Here is a 13,076-nt window from a genome sequence, read left to right as displayed (position 1 = left end):
TTATCTATGGTCATGTGCTTGTGTATGTTTGCCTTTAATGTATTTATATTCCATTAACCTGCCAGGGACTAAGGATGAAAATTAGCCTGAACAGCTAAATCTTACATGAGGACCCAAGCGCTCATGTTTCTTAATGTGCATTGTTCCTTCTTCAATAAAATAAACATAAACATAGCAATTGATAATGAAAATAATCATTAGTTGCATCCCTAATGGTACCCTGCAGCAGCAGGATGTATAATCAAAGAAAACCAAATTCAAAGTCATTGTCTGTTGATTATAGCTTAATGGAACTATTGCAAGGTTATTAGACATTTATCTTATAATCATGAGAAAACTCAACTTTAGTGGAGATCATCATAAACAGAGCTCACTGATCCATCGGGCTCTGCAGTTATAGTGATCTTGAGCTGACATCTTGAGAGTGGGTATCCTGGTTGGGGTTGTCAGTATTCTACGCTTTGTGTTAGGAATGGGAAGCAAAAAACAAAACAAAAAGAAAAAAGTGTTACTGAGATGGAATGAATATACTGAAGCAGGATGTAGCCGCAGGCCACAGTTCAAATCTGAGGAAGTGCAAAATTAGTGCACAGCAAGGGGCCACAGTTTTATTTGATATCAGGGTTCCTACACAGTATGGAAAAGTAAGGAATTTCATTTCTGCTTTTCCAGATCTGAATAAGTATGGGAAAATAGGAAAAGAGGGTATAGAAAAATATTGTCACTATTATGTTTTCATAATATAAAATTTAGAGCTTCTGAAAATAAATTGATCATACACACATAGTGTTTTTCACTAAGTAATGATCTAAGAACCTTTGAAGGTGGAAAATGTGTCGGAACCTTGTGACATGTCTTCCTGTTGTTTTCTCCAGGTGCGACCAGCATTGAGCAGTACTGTCTACGTCGGGACACATGGAGACAGGTGGCCACCATGAGTGGACGGAGACTGCAGTTTGGTGTAGCTGTCCTTGATGGCCGTCTCTATGTGGTGGGCGGCCGCGATGGGCTCAAGACCCTCAACACTGTGGAGTGTTACAACCCGCACAGCAAGTCCTGGAGCGTCATGCCTCCCATGTCCACACACAGGCATGGCTTAGGTGAGCCCCTTGTTTGAAGAGAAATGTGATATACATACTGTACAAACTGAAAATGACTTGTAAAGGATTTTTGGGGCCAGTCACGATCGCTGGAAGCAGTATTGGGAGATACCAGTTTTTAATACTTACTAATTATTGCTAATTCTATTACAGTGTAGAATTATTTATTTATAACTATTCTTAGCACTATATTGGATGTAAGTATAAAACAACTTGAAAATGATCACAGAGCTATTTGGGGACCTGTTGTACAAGAATAATGTTGAGTTTGTTGTTAAAAAATAATAATTAGATAAGAATTAGATAACATGTCCTAACCCTAAGATAATTAGATAAGATTTTTGTATTTAAGTTTTGAAATTGCCTATGTGTAAATGAATGGGATGTTGTTGTGATTTTAGCATATAATTATTGCAAAATGCTCAAAATACATGAAGTAATGAAAGATGTAGGCCTATGTATTTCATCCATCCATCCATTTTCTGTAACCGCTTATTCGTGATGGGTAATGGGGGGCTGGAGCCTATCCCTGCTGACATTGGGTGAGAGGCGGGGTTCACCCTGGACAAGTCGCCAGTTCATCGCAGGGCTGACACACAGAGACAGACAACCACTCACACTCACATTCACACCTACGGGCAATTTAGAGTCACCAATTAACCTAGCATGCATGTCTTTGGACTGTGGGAGGAAGCCGGAGAACCCGGAGAGAACCCATACAGACACAGGGAGAACATGCAAACTCCGTACAGAAAGGCCCCGCCCCAGCCAGCTGGGGGATTCAAACTCAGGACCTTCTTGCCGTGAGGCGGCAGTGCTAACCACTGCACCACCGTGCCGCCCCCTATGTATTTCAACAAAGGAAAATGAGAAAAAATACAAACTTTTCTGTTTTAAACAACCTTTATGGCCCTTCGGGTATAGAGCTTACAAAGTGCATTTGAATGCACCACAAAGTCTCCGTGTGCGCCCTTTCAGACCCAACCACTTCGTCATCTAATTAGCCTTTATAGAGACCACTGATGACACTATTTAAAACCAAAGGTTGCTGATCAATCGGAGCACCATTGCCAAGGTTGATTATGTCTTAATCTTGAGGAGTATGGATGATGTTTTTGTTATTCATATTGTCAACAATTCAAAATTCTAGAATATTTTAATTAATTTATTTGTTTTTTGTTTAATTTAATTTTCACTACTTGTTTAAAAATGTATTTTCACTCCTAACACAGCGAGGTCAAAGGTCAGTTTCACCTACAGAACAGCTCTACAGTAAGTGATTCAGCTACAAGAGTGCTTCAACAGATTGGACTGAACCTGTGTTATTTTTGTTTGCAGGACACTCACTGTGCAAGCCCACTATTACAGTGACAAAATTTTGATAAGGCGCGCTGTGCTGGTGTTTCATTGTTTTTATAAATGTGTGCATGTGTGTGTGAACGAAGGTGAGGATTGAAACACACATCTGGCACCACAGATGTTCTGGCAGATAAATCTCTTGTGTATGGAGGTGTCAACATGCTGCTAACTCTGCACGCCTAATGCCCTTGGTGTGGTTGCACACACACACACACACACACACACACACACACACACACACACACACTCACACAGACCTGTTGTGCTAGACGTGTTTGGTTTTATGAGCTTGTCTGAGCTGATAGTGTTTTGGTTGGTTGCCATGATTTAATAATGCGTGTGTGTGTGGTGATTGTGGTGATTGTGTATTGCAGGTGTAGCCGTCCTAGAGGGGCCCATGTATGCAGTAGGAGGACATGATGGCTGGAGCTACCTCAGCACAGTGGAAAGGTAAGAGGATACTTCACATAGCTGTTTTATTCTGTACTACTTACTCTGCTCAGTTTACCCATATTACAGAAAAATATATACTGTGTATTTTCTCACCTCCATCTTTGGCATGTAGCCTTGCAGATTTAGTCTCATTTGCCAAAGTTTTGAGGTATTTGCCTCTGGCACCACATTTACACCATGTTAAAATGGGATCTGTATCTGGATCCATTATCCGGATAATAAATGATCCCGTTTGCCTTTGCATTTACACCAGGTATTTTTAATGCATTCTCCTTATTCTCACGTAGAAAGAATCACGGGTAATTTGAGGTGGCGACAAATCAGCCCCAAACTACCTACAGAGATTTGTGAGTTGTTGAGTTTGGGGAAACTTTATGAACTTTGTGAAAGATTGTCTACAGCAAATTCTTAATTATTTGAAACCATCTCAGATACCTCTATATGACCTACATAAACAAATGCAAACATCACTGAGAAGATTTGTTATTTCTATTATGCATTTCATTAGTAACCTTAATGGCTGCCACCGGGTCAGACTCTCCTTGAAATCAGATAGAAAACATAGAAAAAAGAGCAAAACTTTTGCACCCATGTAAATCAACAAGTGTGTAGAGAATACCATGAGTCAACAATACAAAACAAAAAAGACTCCAGTACACTGTCTTCTGCACTTGCTATCAAATTATTAATAACAATGTTTCAGTACAACAACCTTCGTTAGGTTAACAAGTTATTTAAATAGCCTGAGGAAGTTTGTTGTACTGAAAGGTTGTTATTAAATCTTCAATTGCAAGTGCAGAAGACGGTGTGTGTGTGTGTCTTTTTTGTTTGGTATATTAGCTAAAAACAAATATTTATCAATGATATGTTGTGTACAGACTGCATTTACACCTACCTGAGAACTACAATGAAGTGACAGTTCATAGGGACTATTATACAGTTGAGGGTAGTTAATAAAATTAATAAAATAAAAGTTAATAAAAGTTGTAAAGAGCAGTTTCTGTGCATTATCTAGAGCAACAACACTGTATTTGGAAAGAGATGTTGCTGCTGAAAGATGCAGTGATGTGAAATTTCACTCTCTGAAGTGCACTGTTTAGAATGGTTCAGATTAGCCATGTTTTATCACATGCAAGACTGAGAAGTTGTTTACATCATTTTTTACTAGGTGGGACCCCCAAGCTCGCCAGTGGAGTTTTGTGGCAAGTATGGCGACACCCAGAAGTACAGTAGGAGTAGCTGTACTCAACGGCAAGTAAGTGAGCTCACGTATTACTTCACATGTCTACACTTTGTTGTTTGTTGAAGTTAAAAATTCAGTATTGACACATGCACTGTAGCACTGGACATGCTTTTAGTTGTTTGTTTGTTGACATCTTGCTCTTGTTCCTGTGGTATGGTTTCTATGTTATAGGCACTTATTGCAGGTCAGAAGCATCAGTCAAATGAATGTGATTTAATACTTTGTAACATTTTTACCAGAAATTACACACAAATGTACCTCACTGTCAAAAGACATTGTGTCATTTATATGTTGCTTAGTACAGTCCACAGCCTCTGTATAGCATAAAAATAGTCAATTAATAAGCTAAATCCAGTGCTCATGGTTTGGAGAGCAGAGACCAATGGAGAATGTTTTTCAGTGGCTTGAAACCAAACAGTTTTGGTCCTTAAGGAAACACCTGAGCTTTTTATCCAGAGGAAGAAAAACCTGAACTTGTCATGTCTCTGTTTGTTTGGAAGATGAAAGTAACAGAAGTGAGGTTCTGTTATTGTAACTGCTCTGCGAAATGCCTACTCTCCTGCACAGACAAACTGCAATATCAAACAGGAATGGAAACAGTGACAATACTCACAGTCACGCAGTGAACACACACACACACACATGCACGCAGTTACTCCTGCACAGATGCACATATTAGTAGTGAGATTTCATAAGTTTAGAACTTGATTCTCCTCACTTGCCCCAGAATTCTCCACCAGCCGACAGTAGCATTTATTAGAATAGCAATATTTCACCGTTGTTGTTATTATTCAGTGCCTCAGAGAGACGCTACAGAGAACGGCTTTATACATGCTAATTAATACAGAAACAAGTGATTTGGCTAAGCATGCCCAACAGTAGTATGTATGTGTGCGTGTGTGTGTGTGTGTGAGTGAGTGTATTTGTGAGTGTGCATGTATGTGTTGTGTATTCTCTGGGCTCTTTCTCTGATGGAGCTCATTACTTGCTTGACTGGTTCAGATGCACTTCTTTCTTCACCCTCCCAACTCCTGACACATACACATAGACTCACACACACACACACACTGAGTGACTGCTCTGGGTTGTGATGCCCCGAGAGTGTTGGCTGATTGATTTTGTTCACCTCGCTTTGTCCCCAAATCCAGCCCAACACATACACACAAATGCACCCTTACACCATCTGTTTCACTGTCACTAAATTGAAAAGGGACTTTCAGAGTCCAAAAATGTGCGCAGTGTGAGTGTGTGCATGTGTCCAGAGGGATAACACCATCTTCTGTCTGTCTTCCTCAGGTTGTATGCAGTAGGAGGTCGTGACGGCTCATCCTGCCTGCGCTCAGTCGAGTGTTTCGACCCCCACACCAACAGGTCAGGGACAAGGGACTTCATTTGACCAGAATTAATTGCCGTCTCCGGCTTTATTTCCTGTCTGCTGTTCCTGCAAGTGAAGCACATCTGTGCTTTTAAGGTTATTTACCCACAGATCAAAGGAGACAGCTAACCCTCTCAGGACTTTAGAAAAGACCACATTTAAACAGCTTCTGTTTACCAAGTACATTCATTATGGTGTTTGCTGGGGGAGCTGAGACAAGACTGATTGGTCCCAGACAAATAATCGGCTCTTTAAAAAACAACTGAGCGCATTGTGGAAGATTTTGAGTTCCTCATTGTTGGAGACAGTGTGAAAGGTTGTTTTTCTCTGATGTTTCTAACCTCCATGTGCAGGTGGAGCGGTTGTGCTCCTATGGCTAAAAGGCGAGGAGGTGTGGGTGTGGCCACATGGCATGGCTTCCTGTACGCCATTGGAGGTCATGATGCTCCAGCCTCATCTCTTGCGTCTCGGCTAAGTGACTGTGTAGAGAGGTGGGTGCTGTTTGTGTACTGTGTGTGTGTGTACTGTGTGTGTGTGTACTGTGTGTGTGTGTGTGTGTGTGTGTGTGTGTGTGTGTGTGTTGCCATTTGAGTCATTTATTTGATCTAACAGATGTTTCATAAATATTGCTGTTTGAAATGTAAAATTCCTGTCTTTTTTATGTGATTTGTTTTGTATTTGACATGTTTGATGATTTAAAGTCACTGAATATAAAATTTGTATTGCAATTAAAAATGAACTAAATTATAATTACAGTGTTTGTTTATAGAAAAAGAGAGAGACCTGGTGAAAGTTAGCACAATCTCTGTGATCCTTTTAGATCTGTAGGTAAGCAGGTAGCTGTGAATTTTGCTGATGGCCACAATGGCGTTTTTGATGTTACTTTGATATTACTGTACCAAAGTCTTAAATTTTTAATTTCTATACATGGGGTTTTGAAGAAGAGTTCTGCATTTTTAGAAGTGTGCCTATTTGCTTTCTTGCCAACTTAGAAGAGAAGACTGGTACACTCTGATTTATTGGCAGAATATGGCAGAAATGTGATGTAATATCCATAAGTATGTTTTCATTTCCAATCAGCTAAAAATGAGAATCATGTTGTCATTACCTTAGAATGAGACATTTATATCTACAGAGGGGGCGGGTCCTCCTCCACAGAGGCCACCATGTTGCACTGCCATGTTTTACAGTAGCCCAAAAGTAGGGATGCACTGATTGACCAGTCAGAGATCAGAATGGACAATTTTTAGCATGACCGGCCCTTGACCAGCTGGTCAGCATCACATATCTGATTCTGTACTGGTTGAATTCGCACATGATGGTCCCATGATATGCGTAGCGACACAGGCTGGTCACAGCCAAACACACTCAGACACATGCTTGCATTAAATTGTTGTTAGTGCTAGATTCCAAGAACAGGATAAAGAGAAGACAGACAGAGTACAAGGAGACGGAGCCGCTGAGCATCCGATGTTGTCGCCAAACAGTAAACTTTCTAACTCTTCAGGCCAGTGGCATTCTACTGTTCACAGACTGACAGTTCAAATCTTACCTCCAGTCCTGGCTGAAGAATAAACAACCCGTGTTAATGCGTCTCCCCAAACATTTTCTCATTTGACTAATTAAACTTCTCCTTCTCTTTTTCTCCCTTCAAAGTTTTACCACAGCAACTCGTTGCAATGTTGTACAGCAAACTGCATCTGTCTCTGGTTTGTTTACCTTTGCTTCCACATGAGAACACATGAAATCATGTTCCCTGTGAGATCTTGCGAGATCTTCCAAGATCGTGCTCCCTGTGGTACATAATCTGGCTCTAACCTGAAGAATTTTTGTGGAAAAAGTACAAATTATTTATTAATCAGTGTTTTATTATAAACATCCAAATTAATATGATTTTAAGACAAGTTACAAAAATGTTGGTGTGTGTTCTGTCAATTATAGTTCTCAGAAAGACTAAAAATCGAAATCAGACAAATTTGGAATCAGTAGGTCAGACCCTTAAAAAGTCAAAAAAATTGCAACCGGTCCATTTCTTCTCAACAAACTAAACACTGGCTCTACATCCAGCCTTTTGCATTTGTGCAAGTTTCATGGCTACCGTAATTTCTCCCACACCATCACCATACTTGACTTGTGGCGTGTGGGCCAAATCTGGCCCTGATATGATACCAGGTGGTCCTCCAACCATTTTCTAATTCACAGTCAAAATAAAGTTATTTTCACAGATATGGTCATTTTATATGAAGGAATAAATGAGGCTGTTACTAATAAACTGATCTTTGTGTGATGGCCTTTCAGGCTGTGCAAACTACTCTGTGGAGGAAGACAACTATTAGCTGAAGAGAAGCAAAAGTTACACAGAAATGAGGATAATTCTGATCCTCTAAATGTGTGTTTCATACTAAAAGAGCTTAAATATGCTCTTCATTCTGTTGCTGGTAGAGGCAGTTTGTGTTAATGGTTTATTATGAATCATTCCAACATGTCAGTGATTGCATGGTCAAGTGGTTCCAGCTATGTTTAATGCTGTGAAAATTATTTAAAATGTTACCAAAGTATTTACAACTAAAATGACATTAATGTAGTAAAATATGTGATTTATCAAGATACACCAAGTTAATTTAGTAACAATTTACAGACAAAAACAGTGAATCCATCTGTCCGACATTGGTACCTAGCATACACATAATGATGACAAGACTCCAGGAAGTTACTGTGCCAAGAAATAGTTACAGCTTAGAACTCCTACCAACTCCTACTACATGTTGTACACACATGTTTGTGTATGGATTAAACAAATTGGATACGACATGTTACTGAATGAACTTTAGGAGTCATGTTTGTGCCCACCTGCTGTTTGGTGCTGAGCAGGTAGTGTGCAGTGAGTTTTTTGAGTTTTTTCACTGAATACAGCTGCCAGCTGAGGCCCAAATTTTACCTAAAATTTGCAACTAAAATACGATTAATGTAGTAAAATATCTGATTTATCTGTCAGTCCTTACACCTAGTTAATTAAGTAACGATTTCCTGACAAACAGTGAATCCATCTGTCCAACACTTGTACCTAGCAACCTCATGATGATGACAAGACTCCAAGAAGTAGATACAGCTTTGAAGTCTTAACAAATCCACAATTTGTTGTACATTAAGTTGTGCGTACATGTTTGTGTATGGATTAAACAAAGTGGATACAACATGTTACTGAATGAGCTGTAGAGATATTGGTAGTGTGTTTTTGGGGAGCAAGGCAAGCTGTTTCCCTTTGCTCTCAATCTTTGTGCTAAGCTAAGCTTATCGCCTCCTTGCTCCAGTTCAATACTAAATGCACAGACATGACATTGATATCAGTCTTCTCATCTAACTCTCTGAAGGACATGAACTGTATTGTATATTGTTTGAAATCAAATAAACCTATTTCAATTTGATCACTCACTTTGTGTGAACCTGTTTGTCTTGTGTGTGTGTGTGTGTGTGTGTGTGTGTGTTGTACAGGTATGACCCTCAGACAGATGTGTGGACGGCAGTAGCTCCCATGAGCATCAGCAGAGATGCCGTTGGTGTTTGTCTCCTTGGCGACCGTCTCTATGCTGTGGGCGGTTATGACGGGCAGGTGTATCTCAATACTGTAGAAGCTTACGACCCTCAGACGAATGAGTGGACACAGGTACACACCCAAACACACAAACACATGAAAAAACAGAATTTAATAAGCTCTACTCTCTTATAGCACATACATACACAGATTTATAGGTGCACACATGCTCTTATGTGCATACACTCATTCACTAGTTCAATAAAAAACAAGTAATAAATCATGATGTGCACCAATAAAGTTGTTATATAAACACAGAATCTCAGTTTGACCTTCCTCCGCCTCCTTTGCCATGCATCTTGGCATGTTTTCATTGTTATGTAAATGTGTGTTTTCCCTCATGCTAATATTGTCCTTGCTGCCACGGCAGCAGTAGCAGAAAGAGGGGACCGTCTCAAAGTTGAACGATCTCATTCAAACATATCATCCTGCACTTCAGTTTAAACCTCATCTCCTGCATAGCCCTGGAGGATTTCCAACCAAAGTCGCTGGAAATCTGCTATTTTGGAGGCGCGCACCATGCTGAGAACAAGAGGGGGTGTAGGTGGGCGGGTGCAGAGACACGCTCAGACTGACACGGGAGGGATGAGGACTGACTGAGATGTAAGAGGACATGTTGAGACCATTAAATGTGTCCTCTGTTCATTGTCAGAAAGTGAAACAAACAAACCAGAGGATGGGCTGTCTGTCCCATCCTAGTAGCAACACTTTCTCTGCCTGCTTTAGCACAAATCTGTCAATCTTTTCATTTCACAGGCAGATAACGCGGGTGGTAAGTTCATGTTTAAAATTAGGTGACTGACAGACAGCTTTGACTATCTTTGTCTACAAAAACTAACAGGAGTAGACAACCAAAAAAGACACAAAGCTTTCCTCAGAGTCAGAGGATTATCGTCACTCCCCACTCCCTGCTGAGATGGAGTCAGTGTTTCCTTGTGGGGAGGTCAGAGCCGAGCCTTGTACATATCCTTCATTCTCATAATAATCCATTCTCCTCTGTTTGCTAACTGAGATTCATTCTTGACTTTGGAAACAACAACTGGAAAAGCAAACTCTTCTCAAAATCCATTTAGTAGTTGTCCTTCAGTTTTTCATTATATCAAATTGTCTTTATCAGTAGATAAAGTGGGCAAATGGTCACAGAAACGTGGGTGTTCAAATTTCCAGTATCTGAGCACTCTGCACCTGCAGTGACTAGTTTTTTGGGCCCTTATGAACAGATGAAACAAGCTCTGAGATAAGATAATAGATAAGATATATCTGTCCCAGTTGGGGCTCCATCCTGTTCCAGAGTCAGACATACTGGATAGTAAAAGAAAAGACATCAACATCTCAACAACACACAGCTTCTATGATAGTTTGCGTACACATATTCACACCCTCACAGTGGTGACACGATGCACAATCCCCACACCCTACACCCTACCTTACCTGTTTGTGTTAAGAATCTTAATGGGCTGGGCAAGAATGAATGTTTATAACAAGCTGTTGTATGTGATGACTTTTTAAGTCGTTATGGTGAACTAGTTAGCAAACAGTTACTAGTTTGCACATCATGCAGACATGAGTCATGTTTGTGTTCAGCTGATGAATATAAATCCAATATTCTTTCTCTTTTGGTCCTCCTGAGGGAAATATCTGGCTCTATAGCTGCTAAATGCTCCATTACTGCTTGTTCACCAGCTAGTCACGAACTGTGTCTGTGTAGAGTGAGTTTTCAGAGCTTTTTCCCTGCTTGATGTGGACAAAAACAATGCTTTTTTTTATAGTTGCATTTATGGACTTCTCATCCATGGTTGCTTAAAAGATAGTTTTCAAGGTTGTTGACTGTGTGGTATCGACTGTATCCAACAGGTTAAAAAAAAAAGTCACCATAGTCCCAAACTGAAATAGACTATTCTCAGCTCCAACCAGGAGCATGTAATCTTTTAACTCCAACCTGGGGGTCCAAACCTACAAGGGGGTGCCAGAGCTTCACAGGGGGTCGCAGATTGATTTAAAGGGTGTGAGAAAACTTATTTTAAAAAATATACAGTAGATCCATATCTCAGAATTTCATTCATTTCTGTGAAGAAACTCTCACAGGATAAGGGCACAGTGAAGACCTGAGCAAAAGCTAAATTCACAGAGCCTTCAGTCTCTGCTAAAAAACACAGTGAAAACAACCAACAAGCCAATCATACAATGGCCAAGTGTCAGGGAGAAGAATTCTGAATTTGTCAGAAAAGAAGCCTATTTAGTATATATGATTGTTAAATTTTAAAAAATATGTATACATAATACAGTCAGAAAATCGTATAAAACGTTCCTGAAAAAATCAGGAAAACTCATCTGTGATGCAATAATTAAAGGAAATGATTTGCTCAATGTGGTTCCATGGACAATCCGTTGCTGCAGCTTTTAGTATTCAGCTGTGGTTGTGATTCTTGTGTTTGTTTATTTTTTTGTCTTTCCAGGTAGCTCCTCTGTGTGTGGGCAGAGCAGGAGCCTGTGTGGTGGCCGTCAGACTGTGAAAACACAAACGCCAACATTCATCAGAGGACTGTGCATTAATGTGGCTCAGAGATGCTCCTCTTTGTGACCGCTAGCATGGTCACCGTAAGGACACCAAGCAACTCGTCTGCCTGCCAGCATGTGACCAACAGGGGGAAGAAAGACTGATTACTGAGCACACATCAGGTTTTACACTTCGGCAGAGTCACATTTTCTGACTACGTGCCATTCATTTTCATGTTTGGGGTTAGGTGGCAGCTTTCTGATAAAGTTTTCATATTTGAAAATAACTTCTGCCACAGACATGAACCACCACCGACTCCACTGATGAGAAGGAATCTGCGGTGTTTATTTGAGCATGACAGAACAGCTGTCTTACAGCTTTTTTTCTCTTGCCTATTATTTTGTTCCCGTAGAAAGGTGGGACACACACACACACACACACACACACACACACACACACACACACACACACACTCACACACACACACACCCCTACATGTCTGCTTTCAGCTTCTATTTCTGCTGACAGAAAGGTGAGAGAGACAGGGAGAGATTGTCAAGCCAGTTGAGATGCCTCATCAGTTTACGCTGCGCTCAGTTTTTCTAACAATATCTGATGGTGTGTATTGATGCTATTTTAATATATTCCCTATTATTTTATGCTGCAGTTGGCATTCGCTCTCCTCTTCTTCCTCTCTTTCCCTTTCTTGCCCGCTGACGGATGAAAGAAAGACTTTTGACATAATCAGCACAACCTTATGAACAGCCATACTGTAAGAAACTGTGACGCTCTTTATTCTATTCTGTCAAAAACATATCATCACGCTTTTATCTAATATTTCTGTGTGTATGTCTTCCATGTTGCATCAGCTCACATCTGAACCATACAGTCTACTGTGATATGCAAGTTATTTTAGCTTTTTTACAAGCTTCACAGGCAAATTATCCAACTTTTTTTTGCCTTTTCTTTTCTTTTTTGACTTTCTAATCCTGCCATTGTTCAGATAATTGAGGTCCATGAAGTACTGTTATTGGGTTAATAGCCTGAGGAAATAATAAGACTAACTGTCTGTGGCTCTTTGTTGATCTCTTTAGGGACATTTTTATTTTCAATTTCCCACAGAGCACAGGGCCAGCTATTTACAGGCTTGGTTTTATACAGGGTCAGTTGAGCCTTTCTGTCCGTTTCTCCCCTTTAGATGTGTGTGAGTGTGTGCGCGCGCATCTGTTCGGGTTTTCAGAGATTGTGAGGAGTATATTTTTATCTCAAATGAGAATCTTCCCGCTTCTCCTCTCCACATCTTCAATTCCCTGCTGCTTTCTCTTCATCCCCATTTTCCCATTTCATCACCACACGCACACACACACACTTACACTCTCTCACACACACACACACACACACACACACACACATCACTACGTTTTAGAGCAGAATTGGATACCCAGACAAAATGAACA

At 40.3% G+C, this 13,076-nt stretch overlaps 1 protein-coding gene across 1 annotated transcript in view; it reads left to right on the top strand.

The window, feature by feature from the left end:
• Positions 1–12,081, top strand: part of klhl5 (kelch-like family member 5) — a 39,161-nt gene extending 27,080 nt beyond the window's left edge. Inside the window, exons 7-13 of the mRNA XM_084715396.1 lie at positions 876–1,100; positions 2,834–2,909; positions 4,081–4,167; positions 5,452–5,526; positions 5,884–6,021; positions 9,023–9,194; positions 11,579–12,081. Coding sequence (XP_084571522.1) covers positions 876–1,100; positions 2,834–2,909; positions 4,081–4,167; positions 5,452–5,526; positions 5,884–6,021; positions 9,023–9,194; positions 11,579–11,635 — 830 coding nt within the window. The 3' untranslated portion in view covers positions 11,636–12,081. The remainder of the gene's footprint in view (positions 1–875; positions 1,101–2,833; positions 2,910–4,080; positions 4,168–5,451; positions 5,527–5,883; positions 6,022–9,022; positions 9,195–11,578) is intronic.
• Positions 12,082–13,076: the final 995 nt, after the last annotated feature.

The sequence above is a fragment of the Lutjanus erythropterus genome, chromosome 3 (genome assembly GCF_056507025.1).
Source record: "Lutjanus erythropterus isolate fLutEry1 chromosome 3, fLutEry1.hap2, whole genome shotgun sequence".
Lineage (NCBI taxonomy): Eukaryota > Metazoa > Chordata > Actinopteri > Lutjaniformes > Lutjanidae > Lutjanus > Lutjanus erythropterus.
The sequence above is the reverse complement of the archived record's forward strand: the minus strand, read 5'-3'. Positions and strand labels throughout refer to the sequence as shown.